At 36.8% G+C, this 20,534-nt stretch overlaps 1 protein-coding gene across 14 annotated transcripts in view; it reads left to right on the forward strand.

Moving 5' to 3' along the window:
- The window catches only part of DPY19L4 (dpy-19 like 4), a 65,395-nt gene that overhangs the window by 27,002 nt on the left and 17,859 nt on the right, over positions 1 to 20,534 (forward strand). For 3 of the 14 annotated variants that reach the window (XM_008540120.2, XM_070631755.1, XM_070631753.1), the window contains 7 exons: positions 5,045 to 5,177; positions 7,719 to 7,850; positions 7,949 to 8,041; positions 8,600 to 8,673; positions 12,851 to 13,009; positions 14,048 to 14,167; positions 19,202 to 19,322. In XM_008540120.2, coding sequence (XP_008538342.1) covers positions 5,045 to 5,177; positions 7,719 to 7,850; positions 7,949 to 8,041; positions 8,600 to 8,673; positions 12,851 to 13,009; positions 14,048 to 14,167; positions 19,202 to 19,322 — 832 coding nt within the window. Of the gene's footprint in view, positions 1 to 58; positions 183 to 5,042; positions 5,178 to 7,718; positions 7,851 to 7,948; positions 8,042 to 8,599; positions 8,674 to 12,850; positions 13,010 to 14,047; positions 14,168 to 19,201; positions 19,323 to 20,534 lie in introns of all 14 variants that reach the window. The other 11 variants (XM_008540124.2, XM_008540123.2, XM_008540118.2 and 8 more) reach the window with 6 other exon arrangements.

The following is a 20,534-nucleotide window of genomic DNA, read 5'->3' on the forward strand; positions in this document are numbered from 1 at the left end:
TACAGTGTTACAAATACAATGTCTTGCTATTTTGCTGTTCATCTGTGGTTTATTTTAGGGTAGATACAACAAGAATTGAATACTCCATTCCTTTAAGAGAAAACTGGGCACTACCATATTTTGCATGTCAAGTTGCTGCACTTACAGGCTATTTAAAAAGCAACTTAAATACTTATGGAGAGGTAAGATACAAATTTATTTGTCACAATGAATTCTGATGTATTGCAAATGTGGTACATAATTTTAAAGCTAACCATATTAAGAGTTATGTTCAAGGAAGCCTAGTAACTATATAATAAAGGATATAGTTAAGTAGTCTTGTTACAGCACTGGTACTCTGTAATCTGACAGTTAATTATTTCTAAGTGAAAGGAGATGTTACATTGTTTTAATGCAGTAACTTGACAAATATATGAAGAATATCTTATTTTGAAAATTCTCATAATTTTGCCATTTCTATCACTTCTGAAACACTGATGGCCTTTAGTCATCATAAGTTAAAGAAATATTAATGAAGATGTAAGAAGTGACTACAGTAACAGCAGTGTTAACTTTTCTGGTAGCACTGCATATTTTCTGTTTACCCTTATGTTTTCTGTGACTGAGGTATGGGTAGGTTAGTGAGTTTCAGGAGACTGTCCCATATAGTTTAGATTCTTACTTTTTTTGTTGTTGGTGTTGCCATAAACCCTTTTGGCAATCAGATGAAGCTTACAGACTCTGTCTCAGAATAATTATTTTAAATGCATAACATAAAATAAATGCAATTATAAAGACAACCAGTTATATTGAAGTTGACTGAAATGTAGAAATCCTTTGAGAGTCTGCCTATCTTGGGTTAAGAATTCCTGGCTGGAAAAAGAGACGATAGGGACCAAGGAAAGGCTTCTATTAAAACTAGTTGGCTAGGAAATAAGATGCACTTATGTTCCTTTTTGAAATCTCTGAAAAATATACTGTTCTCTCCTCCTTTCAGTGATGACAACTGTCCCAAGCATAGCAAACTTTTTATTTCGTTTTTTATAATTCTAGGTTTCCTTTTTTATGTAAAATAACATGAACACATTCCAGATTTGTAGTTTTCCTTCTGTTGTGTTTGTATAAAGAGCTTTCTGAGCAAGAATATTTTCTGCAATAGTCAGGGAGTCTATGATGAGTGTTCTCCTGTTAGATTATGCAGCCTTCTTCAAGAGAAGGATAGTTCCTCAATTTTTGAATAAAGGATTTAATATAGCAAAATGAACTGCCTAAGCTTCTTTGTATTTACCATTATTTTGAACTAAAATGGAATTTTTGTTCCCTAAGAAAGGTTTAATCAAGTATCTTTTTAATAAAATTATTATTTTTTATTTTAAAAGAAGGAATTTTGGAAAAGGTAGTGTCGAGTGTAAAATTATTTTTTCCCTTCTATACCACATTTGATATTTTTGTGAGTATCTTTTTTCATTGCTATGTTATGTATTTATTCTTTGTAATTTTTTTTAAAGATTTTATTTTCCCTTTTTTCCCCAAAGCTCCCCAGTACATAGTTGTATATTTTTAGTTGTGGGTCCTTCTAGTTGTCTAATTTTTTTATTCTAACTTTTTTTTTAGTTAAAAAAGTAATACATACACCTTACACATATGGTAAAAAACAAAAAGTTCAGTCAGTGCCAGTGGATATATAGTGAAAATGTATTTCCTTCCAGTTCACTATTATTTACCAATGACACTGTATTTTTTGAAGGGATCCAAGAATAGCTATACTCTTATTTTAGGTCACATTTTGTTTCTCATTTTTTAAATTTACTACAGTTATTTTTCTCTATTTTGAAAGTACTCCATAACATCCTCCCTCATTCCCTTCCTCTCTCCTTCTCTTTCTTTCTTTCTTAATATTAAGGTAAAGGGGAAAAATTAGATTTATCAGTTACTTGATTATTTATAACTAGCCACTCATCTGGTACTCAAGAGTACACAAAAAGAGCAAAATATCTATATGCAAATATTAAAAGAGTGACAGTATTAAAGATTCTATGAAACATACAGCAGGAAAAAAAAAAGCTAAGTATAGTGTATTCTTAACCCTTCAGCCTAACAACTCACTTTTTAAAAAAGCAAAACTGCCCAATTCTTCAATCATATTCACCTCCCTTGACCCCATCCTGCATACTCACGTTTGTGTATGTGTGTGCTCTGTGTTGAAATCTAAAGAAGATCTGTACCTGAATTAATAGTATTGTATCAAGGTCAGTTTCCTGGTTTTGACAATGTATTATGGTCATGTAAGATATTGTCATTGGGAGAAAACGGATGAGGGGTTACGTGGGAATTCTCTATACAACTTCCTGTGAATCTTAAAGTAATTGAAACTGGGGCCGGCCCCATGGCCGAGTGGTTAAGTTTGTGCGCTCTGCTTTAGCGGCCCAGGGTTTCACCAGTTTGGATCCTGGGAGCAGACATGGCACTGTTCATCAGGCCATGTCGAGGTGGCGTCTCACATGCCACAACTAGAAGGACCCACAACGAAAAAGAAAATATACAACTATATATTGGGGGGATTTGGGGAGAAAAAGCAGAGGAAACAAAAAAGAAGATTGGCAACAGTTGTTAGCTCAGGTGCCAATCTTTAAAATATTTAAAAAGGTAATTGAAACTAATTTATGTGTTTTTCACTCTAAGTTTTTTATGTGCACTCCTTTTTTGGGAGGAGTGGTATATATTTGTGTGAATTTTTATCACATGTAGATTCAAATAACCATCACTATAATCAAGATATAGAACTATTCCATTACTACAAAGAAACTCCCATATGTTACCCCTTAATGGTCACAACTTTCCCCTACCCTAGCCTCTGGCAACCACTGATCTGTTCTCTATCACTGTAATTTTATCACTTTAGAAGCTTATATAAATGGAATTATATAGTGGATTATGCTTCAAGATTGGGTTTTTCGTTCAGCCTAATATCCTCATCCTCCATTGGAGTTGTTGCATGTATCAGTAGGTTGCTCCTTTTCATTGCTGAGTAGTATTCCAGCAATGTGTATATTTTAACCACATATTTTGTACTATGCTTCCCATTCTAGGGGCTGTATCTCTTGGTCCCAGTTGGATCCAGATATCCCAGCTCAAATCTTTTGTGCAGTTATCTGGAGCCATCCAGAGATATCTGTGGTTGATTACTGAAACCCATTTAGTACATTACTTAAGTAATATGTATAAAAGAGTCCACAGTAAAGGCATAGTTGAAAATGAAGTGATCAAGGTAAGGGGTAGACAAGAGTACACAGAATTTTGAGAATGTTCAGAGAAAGGAAACACTTAGCTAATTGACCAGATTGTGTTTCGTATATGTTTATGTTGTTTTCATTCCATGTTCTTAGAGTAGTTTGAGAATAAACCTTTGGGATTAACAGTTTGTTTCATTATATTGTAGCTTTTCTCCAGTATCCCCAAAGTATCTCCAAATGGCCAGTAAGTTTATTAGGCTGGATCTAGATCTGAGCCTTCATTGATTTCTGGAACTGGTTTCTCTGGAAATGATGGTTTCAGGCCTGGTTGTTACAGTTCTGGTTGCTCCACGCTGGAAGGTTTCCTGATGCGTTCTCTTAGAGCTATGGTGCTAGGAAGAGCAGAAGCTTATGTGTTCTTTTGGTGCTGAGCCCTTCTGGGCCTTGCAGTTGCTATTCTTTGACCAACTGGTAGAATTTTTCCATCGCTTAAATTTTGTTCTTTGGTCTTAATCTTATTCAGGATGCTGGAAAATTTTTATATCTGCTGATGGCCTGAGTTATTTCTGACTCTGGAATTTATCATTGAGTGTAGTCAGCTGAGTCTGAAAGATTTAGTTTTAGAGAACACGATTCTTAGGTTTCTTGACTTGACTCTCATCATCATTGTCCTTAACTGTTCTTATTAGCACAAAATCATTTGCCATCCTGGCTGGTGGAGGAATTGGGAATACAAATGTAACTCCCTGGAGGAAGTAGAGACTTGTTAGAAATATGCTAAGGGACAGTGGCTTTGTCACAGACTTGGTTTCTCACTGAGGGATCATGTGGGAGGTGACATTTGGAAGGACACTACCAGGGCTGGCCCAGTAGTGTGGTGGTTAAGTTCGTGTGCTCTGCTTTGGCGGCCCAGGATTCAAAGGTTCAGATCCCGAGCGCAGACCTATACACCACTCATCAAGCCATGCTGTGGCAGGCATCCCATATACAAAATAGAGGAGGGTTGGCAGAGGTGTTAGCTCAGGGCAATCTTCCTCACCAAAAAAAAGGACAGGACTCATTTTATCCAGGCATATTTCAGGTAAGACAATGAAATCCTTGTATTTAGTTCTTTAGCAGAGGAATACAGCTGAGAGTTTTATTTGGTTGATGGTACAGGCACTCGCGAAAAGTAAGGCCACACTTTTGCTGAGAGGAAATGAAAAAAGTTATGGACTTTTTTCCATGGGCCATGAAATAGGCTGAGCTGTAAACAGATAAATTAAATAGAAGCTCTTAGGAAAATATGAAGCAACTTGGAAGTGAAAATATTTTCTAGGGCAAAAGGAGTTACTTTTACAATAACAAAAGCCCACCAGCAAAGTCTAGTAAAGGCTACCATTTTCTTTTATTTTTTTTATTGCAGTAACATTGGATTATAACATTGTGTAACTTTCAGATGTACAACATAATATATTTTGAATTCTGTGTAGATTACATCATGTTTACCACCCAAAGAAGGCTATCATTTTCTTATATTTTTTACTTTACCTCTTTGGGGATGAAAGAAAATTGCACTGAATTTCTTTTTCCCTTTCCCTTCTTGAAATTCTCAATATGGTGTTGAACTCTGAAGAACAAGTGGTTGATTTCTCTCTAGAGTGCTTTATTTAAGATCTGTTGTTCATGTAAGTATTTACTAATAATTGTGTGTTTTAAAAACAAAGTTTCAAGAATTATATAGCTTAAAGATGAAGCAATAGTAGAGCCGCCACTTTGAGGTAATAGCTTTATGAATTTTTCTAGTGATAAAGCTATTGATGTTTAGTTTCTTTCTTTTCTTTTCCCTAGAGGTTTTGCTACTTATTGATGAGTGCCTCAACTTACACCTTTATGATGATGTGGGAATACAGCCACTATCTCTTGTTTCTTCAAGCAATATCTCTATTCCTGCTAGATAGTTTTTCACTAGAGCAAAGTGACAAGGTATTATGGCATCTTGAAATTGTGATTTAAAGCCGGAGAATAAATGTTTTTATAGCATTGTATCTTAAAACCATTTAGCTTTTAAGCTTTATTTGAAAATGTTTGAATAAGTTCTGATTTATACCTCTATTCAAAAGATTGCTAAACTCATTCTCCTCTAGCCCTTTCAGAAGCAGTTTGAAATTCCTTTAGACATGGTCTGCTTAACCAAAGTCACCCTGTGCTTCCTCTCCAATTCTAGCCGCTTCTCCTTCCCTTTCTGTTCCTTTTAGGAAAAAAAGTGAAATATAGAACATGTACAAAAGAGTAAATATATGCTGTATAGACAGTGTGTAGAATAAAATTTGACCACCAAGCCATGAAGTGGAGGCTTTGAATACCCCAGAAGCCCCTCTCTAACTCTTCCCCAGTCAAATCCTGCTTTCTCTCCCACAGAGGCTAACTGTCCTGAATCTCATTAATCCTTTCCTTCCTTTTCTTTGTAGTTTTTAACTATCTATGTATTCCTAAAAAATATGTTGTAAATAATGTATTGTTTAATTTTCCTGATTTGCTTTTGAGATTCATCCACGGTGATGTGCAGAGCTACATTTCATTCATTTTTTTGTATTTATGCATTCTATTGTTGATGGACACTTCAGTTTTTTCTAGTTTATTGTTCGTATGCTGCTGTAAGAATTCTTACACTGTCACCTGGCACATAAGTGCAAGATCTCTCTAGAGGATATGCTTCCTAGTGGAATTACCAGGCAAAAGATATGTGCATGTTCAGCCTAACTGGATACCAAGGCTTTCTCCAGAATGGAGGTTATAAATTATATCAATTTGTACTCCTGCTGGTCGTGGTTAAAGGTTCCCATCGACGTTTGGTTCCTTCTGTTTCTTTATCTTTTTATTTTTTGCCCTTTCTTATCTTTCTTTATTTATAAACATTTATTAAGTATTTGTGTTGTCTCACCCAGAAATTTGGGGATCTTCTTGCGCTTCTCTATCTTTTCTTTATCTCATATACTCAGATGGTCCAGAATCCTGATGAGTACCAACGTTTAGCTTATTTGAATAGAGAGAATTTAATATAGAGTCATTAACCAAGTATAAAGGCGTTCACTTGTTCATTGAAAGGGTAATAAGAACCTGAAAGTATCATGGAGATAGCAAGTGTAGGAAGCAGCTACCACCCCTAGTGCTGAAGGAACAAAGGAAGAATTTGGAATTATTAAAACTTAGAAACTTAGAGGAGGGACCCCGTGGAGGTGAGACTCAGACTTTTGAGGAGGGACTTCTGCTCAGCTTTGCTGGTGTCTCTGACTGAACTAGAAAGAAGGGCCCTGTGAAAATGGGATCCAGACCTCTGAGAGTCCAGAGTCCCAGATGGGACTCTGGCCAACTGCTCTTGGGGTCTCTGGGGTAAGAGGATGTAATAAAGCTGGTTCTTCAAGTGTTGGAAAAACTTCAGCTCCATTCAGCAGCTTCAGCAGGAAGAAATTGCTCTGTTGGAGTGAAGCAGCACCTTAGTGATGCTCACAGGAACTGCAAGCGGACAGGAAGCGATAAGTTCTCCTTTTTCCTCCAACCTTGTAATCTCTCTCTAGCATTTCGTATTGACAGAGCTTAATAGAGAGCCGACTGGAGGAGTAGAAATGTAGATTGTGGATTCCCAGCCCCAGCATTACAAAGCAGGGGATAGAGGGACAAATTTGGAGCTAAGAGACAGTTACTCAAGACCTGTAGAACCAGCATCCAAAATCAAGAAATAGCACATTATCAGCGCCCAGGAGATCCTCTTGTGCCCTCTCCCAGTCCTTGCTTCAGCCTCCCAACAGTAAGGTATCTTTTTTGAATGGCTCTGTCCTCTTAGGGATTTTTTTCCTTCTGTTTTTTGGTTTTTATTTTTTTACTTTTAACACTCTGCCCTTTATTTTTCCCCCCTAACTAATGCCTATATTTGTCTTAGTTTTCCCTTTCTAAAAGGGATTAATTTTGTGGTAGGTTAAATTATTATACTGTTGAATTTTAGAAAAGAAATCTACTAAGACATATAAATTTTCTGGGAGATCTTCTATTAGGACATTGAATTTAACTTTTTTATCCTTACTGTGAAATGGACCAAATGCAAAGTTACTTTTCTCTGGTGCTACACTTCGTGGCAGCACATTTTCACTGGGTAGGATTTGGGAACTGCTGCTAAAGATTATGATCTTTGATCTATGTGGTTGCTGTTGCATAGATGGACTTAATAATGGGGTAAGCCAAGTGAAATTAAGTGAGAGCCTCGGACTAAACAAGTTTCTTCCAGTCTGACTTAGGCGTCCATGGTTTTAAAACTTTTAGCTTTGTTAGTGAGAGTTCTTTTTAAGGAGAAAGTGATAAATTCATTACATACCAAACATTAAAAATACAAATCGAACATTTGCACAGTACTTTCCTAAATTATAATAGCACATTTACTTTATAATTGTAATCAAATCTATTCTAAAACTAATGAAAATATGTACAATAAAGTTCATTTTATTCTCATTCATTTTGTTTTTGTCCCAACAGGTTCATGAAGTTTATAAAATCTATATATTTTCTCTCTTTCTGGGATATTTACTGCAGTTTGAGAACTCAGCATTGTTGGTGTCCCCTTTGTTAAGTTTAGTGGTAGCCTTAATGCTTGCTAAGTGCCTTCAGGTAATTAGAATTGCCTTTTTGTCATTCTTGTGATTAATTTTTAAATTGTTAGTCTTTTATACTTCACTTTTTTGTTCGTATGATTTTTCCCCCCACAGGTGAAGAAAGGAACTTTTATAGCTAAAATAATGAAAGTGATTAATTTTTACTTGGTGTGTACTTTAACAGTGACATTGAATATTATAATGAAGGTAAGTAACTCTGTGTGAGGTTCATGTAGCAGAGCAAATTGAGTAATGAAATTATACTGGACTAAATTTTCATCAGAGTAATGAGATAGCAAGGCAATAGAGTTGGTACAGTAAAACTTTGAGTTGAACAATGATCATACTTAGTATATTAGGTGAGAAAATAGGATTCTGATTATTTTCTTGATACACTTAAAAAAAGAAATACACTTTTTTTCACTTAATTAAAAATGTCATCATTACCCAATTAACATTAAATGATATAGGGATAAATTAAGATGAATAAAAGGTGTTCAGAAGAGTGGGTGAGTTCTTTAATCCAGGTGGGAAAAGGTTGAAATCTTCTTACTACCTCATAAGTTTTTCCTTAACTATAAGGTAACATGATTGACTTATGCCAATAAATCTTTTTGTTTTGTAGTCACACCATGTATTATTATTTATTTCATATTTTTTGTTCTGTAGTCTTGCTGTATTTTCTGTTTCTAGTATTGGACAAAAGCATATTCCTGTAAGCATGGCTAATAGTTCTTTTTTGTAACTAGCATTCTTCTCCTCTAGATGTTTGTCCCACACAAAGAACATGGGCATATGCTGAAATTCCTTGAAGTAAAATTTGGACTAAATATGACTAAGTAAGTTTTAGATTATGTAAGATTACCTAACTCTATACCACTTAGAAGATAAAGAGCAAAAATAATCAATGGAGAGAGTATGTTCCTAATTACATACCACTTAGAAAATAAATGATTTGGGGTACTATAATATGTAGAAGAAATACAACATTAATATTTTTTCCATTTAAAAATATCTCATTCGGGGGCTGGCCCCGTGGCCGAGTGGTTAAGTTGCCATGCTCTGCTGCAGGCGGCCCAGTGTTTCGTTGGTTCGAATCCTGGGCGCGGACATGGCACTGCTCATCAAAGCTACGCTGAGACAGCGTCCCACATGCCACAACTAGAAGGACCCACAACGAAGAATATACAACTATGTACTGGGGGCTTTGGGGAGAAAAAGGAAATAAAATAAAATCTTAAAAAAAAAAAATCTTAAAAAAAAAATATCTCATTTAGGTCTTTTGTAAAGTACATATACTTATGCCTCAGTAGCATCATAATATTTTGAGGCTACTTTCTCCCTTGATGAGGAATAATGATACAATCTAAGGTCAATAAATTTAAAATGACTAAAGAACCAAGGTAATTTTAATGACTACACCAGCAAAATGCTTGCATTAAAAAAGTTGGGGCTGGCCCCATGGCCAAGTGGTTAAGTTCACACACTCCCCTGCAGGCGGCCCAGTGTTTCGTTGGTTCGAATCCTGGGCGTGGACATGGCACTGCTCATCAAACCACGCTGAGGCAGCGTCCCACATGCCACAACTAGAAGGACCCACAACGAAGAATATACAACTATGTACTGGGGAGCTTTGGGGAGAAAAAGGAAAAAAATAAAATCTTAAAAAAAAAAAAAGTTGACGGGGGCAGGGGGGATGTGGTGAAGTGGGCCAGCGTGGTTGCATGGCCTGGTTGCATAGTGGTTAAGTTCATGCGCTCTGCTTTCGCGGCCTGGGGTTCATGGGTTTGGATCCTGTGTGCGGACCTATGCACCGCTCATCAAGCCATGCTGTGGCAGTATCCCACATACAAAATAGAGGAAGACTAGCACAGATTTAGTCCAACAATAATGTTCCTCACACACAAAAAAAACTTTGCGGGCATAAAAAGGGGGTGGGCAATAAGATGTTTATTGCAGAGCAAAGAATCTCATCTTGGGGTCATAATAGTGGACTGGACCAGAAGCTGACTTTTTAAATTCAAAAATAGTGTTGGTGCCCTTTTTTTTGGTTTGTTTATTAAATCCATTTTTAAAATCTAAAAGGAAATTATTTTATGTACTGATAGATCCACTTGCATGACAGAAAATATGTATTTTCCTACACATTTCTCTAGTTCATATAATATACCTTAGAACCTTATTGTCATTTGCTCTGATTACATGGGATTGTAGATACTGTGCATGGAATTTCATGTTGTGATATATCACAGTTAGCAAGTAAAGTGTTTCACATGGTTTAAACACTGGAGGAATTTTCTGAAGTAAAAATCGTGTATGGATATCTACTAAGATAAAAGGATCCTTTAGGAGGTCTTGTGCTCCATAAGGGTAGGGACCATGTCGTTTTTAGGTTTATAGATAGGCCTGACACATAGCAGGCAATTAGTCAAAGTTGGTTGTAGATTGACTAGCTTTTCCACTGACTTTCCCTTTGACTTTGGAAGAATCTAGAATGAGCCTATGATTAAGGGTGGCTTTTGCCCAGTACTTCTTCAGTTCATGTAATGTAGCACCCCTTTGTTCAGCATGTCAGGTATTTGCTTCACAAGGTAACACATTAGGTGTTTTAAAAATAAGACGTGGTCCCTGTCCTTAAGAATATTGCCATCTCATTAGATAGGGTTTATACAGATAACGGCATGGGCAGTATAAACAGTAAATGCCTTATGCTCAAATGTGCCCATTGGATGTTAGGATTTGTAGTTCACCAGAATTTCAGGGAAGTCTGAGACAGACCTTCAAGAACCACTAAAGAAATATTAATAAATATTTATTGGATATGCAGGGTTATAGGCCAGGCACTCTGGGGAATACAGAATGACTCCAGTCTAACACAAGACAGATTGCTTTAAGCACTATAATAGAAGGATAAGTAAAGTGCCATGGGAATATGAGGAAGGAAAGATTGAGACTGGGGGATTATGGAAAGAATGCTTCTTTAATTAGGATTTGAATTGGAGCTTATAGAATTAGTAACTTTAATCGCTTCTCGGCCTTTTGGCTAAGATCAAGTGTAGAATTAGAAACATTAATAGGCAGATAAAAAAAGAGTTGCATTCATCATAGGTACAAGATATTTTGATGCCAGCCTTTTTGATACAAAACTGTATTGTTGTTTGACCCATTGTGAAACTCTGACCTTTTATTCTAAACCCAGTGATTTGTGAGGCAGACGTTCTTGAGCCATCCATGAGCACTCCTGAACTCACTCCATCTCTTACCTTCTGCCCCAGGCCTAGGGATTAAGGTTAAAAAGGAGTTTGGAGATGGATTGGGAGTGAGAATGCAGATAAAACTACACATAACTGGGAGTCTTGTTGATCCTGCAGTGGTCCCTTGGTATCTGCAGGGGAATTGTTCCAGTACCCCTTGGTTACCAAAATCCACAGATGCTCGTCTCTTCTAAAATGGCATAGTATTTGCATGTGACCTTTGCACATCCTCCTGTATACTTTCTCATCTCTAGATCACTTATAATACTTAATACAATGTAAATGCTATGTAAATAGTTGTTATACTGTATTGATTAGGGAATAATGATAAGAAAAAAAGTTGGTACATGTTTAGTACAGATGCACCCATTGTAGGCGATCCATGGTTGGGTGAATCCAAGGTTGAGTGAACCTTTGGATGCAGAACCCGCAGGGCCGACTATATTTAGCTCAGGGTCAAAAAAAAGTTTATCCTGATTCTTATAGCTTGAAAGGTTTACATCTCATATTTTATGATTTCTGTCTTAACAGTTAGATATCTCTTTTTTAAATGTTTTTGTTGTTTTTATTTTGTTTTGTTGAGGAAGATTGGCCCTGAGCTAACATCTGTTGCCAGTCTTCTCTTTCTGCTTGAGGAAGATTGTCGCTGAGCTAATGTCTGTGCCAGTCTTCCTCTATTTTGTATGTGGGATGCTGCCACAGCATGGCTTGACGACTGGTGTGTGGATCTGCACCTGGGATCCAAACTGGTGAACCCTAGGGCCCCGAAACAGAGCACGTGAACTTGACCACTATGCCACTGGGCTGGCCCCTAGATATCTCTTTTTATTTATTTATTTATTTATTTTTTTGAGGAAGATTAGCCCTGAGCTAACATCTGCCACCAATCCTCCTCTTTTTGCTGAGGAAGATTGGCTCTGAGCTAACATCCACGCCCAACTTCCTCTACTTTATATGTGGGTCACCTACCACAGCATGGCTTGACAAGAGGTACATAGGTCCGCACCTGGGATCTGAACCGGCAAACTCCGGGCTGCTGAAGCGTAACGTGTAAACTTAACTTCTGTGCCAAGGGCTGGCCCCTAGATATCTCTTTTTAAAATGGGTCCTAGTTGGGTTACATTTATCAATATAAAGCAGGACTGTCCAATAAAAATATAATGTGAGCCAAAGATGTAATTTTCTAGCCACATTAAAAAAATTAAAAAGAAACAAGTGAATTTAATTTTAGTAATACATTTTATTTAATCTGATGTATCAAACATTATATTAATGTGTAAACAATATGGAAATTATTAATGAGTTATTTTATATTCTTTTTTCCCCATTCTTTTTAATCTTTGAAATTTGGGATGTGTTTTGTACTTAAAGTGCATCTCCATTTGCATTGGCCACAGTTCTAGTGGTCACATGGAGCTAGGAGCTACCATACTGGACCGTGTAGATGTGGAGGTTGGACAGCTGAATTTTTTGTTGTCTTCCAGACAAAAATAGAAAGTGAAACTTCTTTAAAACTGATTGGGTCCTAGAGATGGTCGTGGTACTTGATAATAAAAAGCAGCAGGTTTACATTTTTGGGGCAGTTTGTTGAGAAGGGTTACTAATGCTATTATTTTCATACCTTTAGTACCTTGTTGTAATAAATAAATGGATTTAGGAAATGTGTTTTGTTTGTCTTAGTTTTTACTGAGATAAAAAACACTTTTATGTTCAGTAATTGAAACACTTTTGGTTTTAATATCACGCTTCTTGTCTCGTACAGGAACTTTACGATGAACTGGCTCCTGTGTCAAGAATCTCTGCAGGCGCCGTCTCGAGCTTTCTTTTTGCGGCTGACACAGTCCTCTGTGCTACCTTTCTATACTTTAGTGTTAATCATTTGTTTTTTTTCTATGCTACAAGTTATTTTTAGGAGAATTAAGTAAGTACTTATGAGAATCAATCACATTACTAACTGATATATTATGGAAATATATAAAATAACTTATTTTACTATCCTTCCAATATTTGTGTATTTGTTTTAGGGCTTCTAATCTCATTCTCTCTTCATAAATATGTAAAATATCATTATTAAGTTAACCAGATAAATTTCAAATTTAAGCTTATGCATCTAAATATGTTGGGGCCGGCCCAGTGGTGCAGTGGTTAAGTTCACATGTTCAGATTTCAGGACTCACTTTCCATGTTTGTGTTAACAATCTGGTGGCCTGGGGTTCACCAGTTTGGTTCCTGGGTGTGGACATGGACCCGCTTGGCATGCCATGCTATGGTAGGCATCCCACATATAAAGTAGAGGAGGATGGGCACGGATGTTAGCTCAGGGCCAGTCTTCCTCAGCAAAAAAAGAGGAGGATTGGTAGCAGTTAGCTCAGGGCTAATCTTCCTCAAAAAATAAATAAATAAATAACTATGTAATGTCTAGGTATAATTAAGAGTAATATTTAAATCATCAGTTAAACTTTTATAGACATATTGACTAATTTTTTACTTTTTACAAATTTTTACTTAATGTAAGAATAATTGCTTCTATTTAATTTAAATGAAGCTAGTAGTATAAATGATTGTAAATTATAAAATTTGACTATTTTTAAGTATTTTTATCATATTTGAAAGGAGGTTGTATGTAATATCTTAATTTTGAGAACTTAGTTATTCAAATTATGATTTAGCTATATTGACTTAGCAATCAATAGTTGAATGATAATTGACCTTGGAAAAGAAACCTAAAAATCTTTTTCATTGTATTTCCTGAACTTTCATATTTGGCCTTCTCTGATCAGTTGTCTTCAATTCTAAAAGCTCTTTTCAAGGACTTGGGGATGGATAAGTTAGGTATTTGACTAGAAAAATATAATTTCACATTTTAAGAATCACCTGTATTTCTTTTTAGGAAGAAATTTGGGCTTTTCAAATACATATTTTTGAAGTAGTAAAAAAAAAACACATTTTCTTTCTGTAGTGGTAAGTCCCTGAAAGAAACTGTTACTCTTGAAGATGGACGAATTGGAGAAAGGCCAGAAATAATTTATCACGTGATTCACACTATTTTATTGGGCTCTCTTGCAATGGTTATAGAAGGGTGAGTGAACTTTATCTGATCCATTTGTTTTTACAAAGAATTGTCCTTTGTATTGGTATTAAGTGGATACTTTCAAGAATATATTTAGTAAAAACTCCAAATCTGCTTTATAAAAACTCAAAATCTACAAACTTTCTTACTCTAATTAGAATTTACAAAGATGTTTATAGTACAACGAATTGACGTTTACATATTCATTTCATTCATTTGTTCAGAAACTATTGAATGTCTTTCAAGGGCCAGGCATTGTACTAGGTGCTGGAGGTACCGCAGTGAACAAAATTGGACACAGTCTCTAACCTTCTATGACTTATGACCTAATGGAGGTGACACATGTTAACCACACAAAAATAAAATTATGACTTTGATAAGTGAAGGAGAGGTAAATGGTGCTGTGAGAGTAAGGGTTTGATAAATGATACCCTTTTCTTTGAAGTTTGGACTCAGATGAGGAATAAGACATAGGAGTAAGTCAGCTGGAGAGGAAAATAACTTTGGTTCTGATAAAAGTTGCATTGGAGAACACTTCTTCATGTGCGCCAAAAGGGCTTTTAATATCTTTCACCTCCAAATGAGCTTATTGCTCCCACCTCAGGCTTTGCCTCTTGAATGGGCAGAGCATTGGGAAGCCTGCTGCACCTATATACGTTCACTCAGCAGAAGGAAGACACAAAATATAGAAGCCTGGAAGTGTTTGAGCTGTGTGTGCCCAGTTCTTTCTCTCACACTCACAGATCTCATAAATCACTGCAAGAGCAGGAGCTATTAAGGCTCTGAAGGAGAGGGATGGGAGTGGAAGTAGGAAGAGGTAAAGAATATTGATCTAGTATGAGGTTTCTGAAGTTAAATTCTCTTTAATTATGACTATAGATACTGAATCACCATAATTTTAGCAGTTCCTGTGGTGCTTTTCCCAACAGAAAGCATAGCTATTTTGACAGATTAATTTTTTACAGATCTCTTGAAATACTGTTTATACACATCACTACTTCAAAATTAGTCATTATTAGACCTGTGTTTCATGTTCTAAGGAAGTACAAATATTGCTGTATTACAAATTTATTTTCATTATTTTATATAAATATTTCAACATAATTGGTTTCCTTTGTAAGCCCGTATATTTTATTTTATGCCTTTAAAAATGTTTTCTTATAGGGGGTCCATAGACTTTATCAGACTGCCAAACTCATGACTAGTGGGAATCCCTTTATGGAAACGTGAAACGAGAGTAGTGGTTGAGTCTAACAGTTAGCATTCCATAATGCCTAATAAGTAGGATGAAGAAATGTGTTAAACCATTAATATTATAAGTGATTCATGTTTTGAGTCTCGTCGCCTTGTAATAGTAGAATTTTGAAGCATGGTTTACCTTTTTTCCCCCTTTACTTTGTCAGTTTTATTTCTCTCTGCAAAAGAACCTTTTATCATTCCCATCATTTTTAATTATTGGATCTGCCATTTTAAATTCAAGATCCTTTTTTGAATGTCCAATCTGCATTATTCTATCATTTGTCCCTAATTCTTTAATTTACTCTCTAGACCTATAAAAGCATAATCGCCTGTTCATGCAGATAAGATGCATGGTCACCTAGTAGATGCCAGGCTCTCGACTAGGTAGGCAGTAGTGATTAAAGGGTATAAAATCTAGGGGCCCACCCCAGGGCCGAGTGGTTAAGTTTGCGCGCTTCTCTTTGGCGGGCCAGGGTTTTGCTGGTTCAGGTCCTGGGCACAGACATGGCACCAGTGGTCAGGCCACATTGAGGCGGCATCCCACATGCCACAACTAGAAAGACCCACAACTGAAAATACACAGCTCTGTACTGGGGGGATTTGGGGAGAAAAAAGCAGGAAAAAAAAGAGTATAAAATCTCTTTCTTTTCAAAGGCTTCCTATTCTAGATAAGTAAACCAAGAGTTAGTGCAAAATAAAGTACTATGGGAAAGGTATACATAGGGTCCTTTGGTCAGCTAGAAGAGATGTGCTAACTCAGTTGTGGAGGGTGGGTAGGGGAAGTCAGTTTAAGGAAGATTTCCTAAATGGGGCGACAGTCTTGAGAGATAAATAAAGATTGGCCAGGCTGTCGGTTTTCTCGTGTGCCTCTGTGTGTGTGTGTGTGTGTGTGTGTGTGTGTGATAATCTGGGTAGGGGCCGGCCCCATGGCAGAGTGGTTAAGTTCACTCGCCCTGCTTCGGCGGCCCATGGTTTCACCAGTTCGGATCCTGGGCGCGGACATGGCACCACTTATCAGTCCATGCTGAGGTGGCGTCCCACGTGCCGCAACTAGAAGGACCCACAACTAAAATATATAAATATGTACTGGGGGGGGATTTGGGGAGAAAAAGCAGGAAAAAAAAAGATTGGCAACAGTTGTTAGCTCAGATGCCAATCTTTTTTAAAAAAAAAAAAATCTGGGTAGAAGAAGTGTTCTTTTGGAACTAATAGTATGCAATCAGTATGAGGGAAGTAGCAAGGGCTATGTCTGGAAACATAAGCAAGGATCAGATCAGATTTTTTAAGCAGAAATTTGACATGATCAGATATGCTTTTTAGTAAGATCTCTCTGGCAGCAGTGGTTAAGAAAGGTTTGAGAAAAATAAGGTTAGAGGAAGATAAACCAGTTAAGAAAGTGTCACAATAGAATCTAGAAGCAAGGAACAGTGGAGATGGAGGAAAGGGGCCAAAACGAAAATTTTGGGGAACTGGAAACTGAATAAGTAGTAGTGCAGACTGTGGTGGAGGGACGCTGGCAAGAGTTGCAGCTCAGAAGCCAAAGGGGGAATTATTAAGCTCCTTAAAACTTAAGTTAATTTTAAGTCCTAGAAAAGGGTGCAGTTGTACCAGGAGGGAGAAACGTGTGCATTATGGGATGGAAACACTGATTGTTCTGCAAACTCTGGCTGAAACATTAGTCATATTTAGGGAAGTAGTAGGAGAAGAAACTGAAAAGGTAAGTCGAGGCCATATTTTAGAGGGTCCTGAAAACATTTAGATTAGTTTTCATTTATTTCAGTAGGCACTGGGGAGCCAATAAAGATTTTTGAACAGAAAATGTCTTTATCATAGTTATGTTTGAGGAAGATTCATCTGGCATTTGGTGGAATTGGAGGAGAGTCTACAGGAAGAGGTGTTAATTAGCAAGCCATTGCAGTAAAATGGTAAGGAAGGGATGGATAGAGAGAAATCAGTGGACTTGGTGCAATGGTCTAATGTCTAGAGCAGGGGGTTTGTGTTCCAGGGGATGTTATATACATATAATTCAATGTGAATGGTGTCTCCTAGCTATAAACCAGACTCTAGTATTGATTCTGCTGATTGGAAGAATAGGTTGATATTTTCAAAAATGGGGAAGTTAGGAGGAAATACTGGTTGACCAGAGGAAACTAATGCAGTTCCTGTGTCTTAGCAACGTGTATTCTGTATATGTCCACTATTTCTCTCAAGGCCCAAGTCAGTAAGCATTTTTTAAAAACTTTCAATAAGTACATTCTTCTCAAATTGGTCATTTTGCTTTCACGTAACCCTAGACTGTAAATCAAATTTTTATACCTATTTTCTAATTGTTTCCCAAATGTTCAGTTTTATTCCATCGTGATAAAGATCTCCTTGAGGTCTGTAGCCATGTCTTATTTTTATTTTTTCCTCTCCAGTACTTTGGTCAGCCTGCAGTGTATGATCAATAAATGTTTATTAGATGAATGAATATTACTTTATTTTCCCCATTCCATAGCTTTGCTGTTTTATAAAACCATAATAGTTCACATTTATACTCTGTCCTTAGATTCTTCTAGTTTCCTTTGAGTTTGACATCAAGAAATGTCATGAAAGGATCTTGTTCTCCTTAGTGTTAATTACAAAAGTTATCTCCTGGGGGCCATCCCTATAGCCAAGTGGTTAAGTTCACGTGCTCTGCTTCGGTGGCCCAGGGTTACCCTGGTTTGGATCCTGGGCACAGACCTGGCACTGCTCGTCAGGCCGTGCTGAGGCAGCATCCCACATAGCACAACCAGAAGGACCTACAGGCAGAATATAGAACTATGTACTGGGGGGCTTTGGGGAGAAGAAGAAGAAAAAAAGAAAAGAGAGGATTGGCAACAGATGTTACCTCAGGTGCCAATCTTTAAAAAAAAACAAAAAAGTTATCTCCTGAAATGTTTTTCCTTGATAATCTGTAAGAAGCAATGACATCTGTAAATTTTTCTAAATTCTTCCTCTTTTACCATCACCTAGGATGATGGGTTCCTTTTGTTTCCTCTACAACTTAGAACATAAAGTAATGTGCTGTCTTCTATTTGCACAAGTTCATTTTTCTGTACACCTGGATTTATAATCTTTTTAGGAGCCCTAAGTTTTTAGCCCTTGTTTTTTAAAAATTAATCTCAAAAGTAATCATGGAGATTATAACAAACTATGAAGTGAAAAATGAAAATCCTTCCATCCCATTCCTCAGAGGTCACCACTGTTAGCAATATATTTCCAGATATTATTTTTGACTGTACTGTATATATCTACATTTTTTTTAAAATCACCAAAAAAAAGGGTAACAGTATACACGAAATTTCGCATTTTGCTTTTTTGTTTTTCATAATTTATTTAATTAATACCTATTGAAAGACAGTTTCTAATTTTTTTGCTATTAAAACAACATGCTGCAATTAAAACCCTTGTATGTGTTTGTGTGTTTCTTTATGAACTTAGGCCAATGTATCTTTAGGCTAGATTGCTAGAGATGGGGTTGCCTTGGAGTATTTAAAATTTTTATAGGTTCTGCCAAATTGCCTTCTGAAAAGGTATAACAGTTAACATTCTCTCCAAGAGTGTAATTTTACTGCACTCTCATCTATATTAAAGCTCTTATTTCATCTTCAGTTTAGTCTTCTTGATTATTTAGGAAATGAATAACAATCTGCTGCTGAAAATTAGAGGCTGAGCTTTTTCATTCTTCCCTAACATTGTGGTAGGAAAGAACTCAGAAAAGAGAAATCAGGTAATGATGGTCATAGGATATCTCCTATGTGCCTCCTTTTGTCTTTCCAGCTTGAAATACCTCTGGACTCCGTACGTGTGCATGTTGGCAGCATTTGGTGTATGTTCTCCTGAACTTTGGATGACACTTTTCAAGTGGCTTCGATTACGAACTGTACACCCAGTGTTATTGGTGAGTCGTTATTTTCTGTTAAGTACTTGTTTCTCTTACAATTATGTAAATGGAAATCACATTGAATACAATTGAAATAGCATGACTATATGACTTAGAGGCAGAAAAAGAGATCTTGTGAAAAAATTTTTTTTTTCTGATTATAAAAGTAATGCATTTGAATGCTGACAGCTTAAAAAATAAAAGGTAAAAATAAAGGGAATCAGTACTGTGAGAGGCTGTCAAGAATTCATTTTTATGGTATCTTTCTTGGTTTGATTTAAAACTATGATATGTTTTCAATGTGAATAGAACATTTTCACTGTGCCTGCTATGTGCAATGTGCTTCAAATACAAAGATAAGTAAAACTTGATTAATTTCATCAAGTAGATTACAGTGTCCTGGTCGTAAAAACAATAAGAAGTATTAATGGCGCTGGCCCCATGGCTGAGTGGTTGAGTTCGCGGGCTCCACTTCGGTGGCCCAGGGTTTCACCGGTTCGGATCCTGGGTGCAGACATGGCACCACTCATCAGGCCATGCTGAGGCAGTCCCCCACATGCCACAACTAGAAAGACCCACAACTGAAAATACACAACTATGTGCTGGGGGGATTTGGGGAGAAAAAGCAGAAAAAAGTAAAAGAAAAGAAAAAAGAAGATTGGCAACAGTTGTTAGCTCAGGTGCCAAAAAAAAAAGTATTGATAGCGTGCTCTTGGAACACAGAGAAGGGCTATTAATTCAGCTTTTTTAGGGATTCAAAGAATACTCTCTAAACTGAGATTTGAAAGATGGTGAGTTATTAGACAAATGACGGGGAAAGAAAAGGTATTCATGGTAGAAGGAATAAACACAGGTCAGCAAAGAACATGATGTAATCAAACAAAGAAAACAGAGGCAAAGAAAAAGGATGATATATTTAGTTTTGTTGGCATATAAAATGTGAGGTGAGGTTTGGTCAAGAAATGAGACTGGAGAAGTTGAGGAGGGTAAGGTCATAAGGCGTCTGAGTTCATGCCAAGGCATAGGGAGGCATTGAGATATTTCTGTGGGGGTGTGAGAGAGTCAGACTTACCGTTTCCTCTCAGCTCACCTTTAGTTCTGTGAAGGACAGGTGTAAGGGTGAAAGACTCAAGCTAGGAAAGAGGCTGTCACCCAGGTACAAGCCACGGTGGATGGAAGTGATAAAAGCTTCTGTTTATTGAGTGCTCACCATGCTTCAGGTACTCTTTG

This window comes from Equus przewalskii, chromosome 8 (genome assembly GCF_037783145.1).
Source record: "Equus przewalskii isolate Varuska chromosome 8, EquPr2, whole genome shotgun sequence".
In the NCBI taxonomy this organism is placed as follows: domain Eukaryota; kingdom Metazoa; phylum Chordata; class Mammalia; order Perissodactyla; family Equidae; genus Equus; species Equus przewalskii.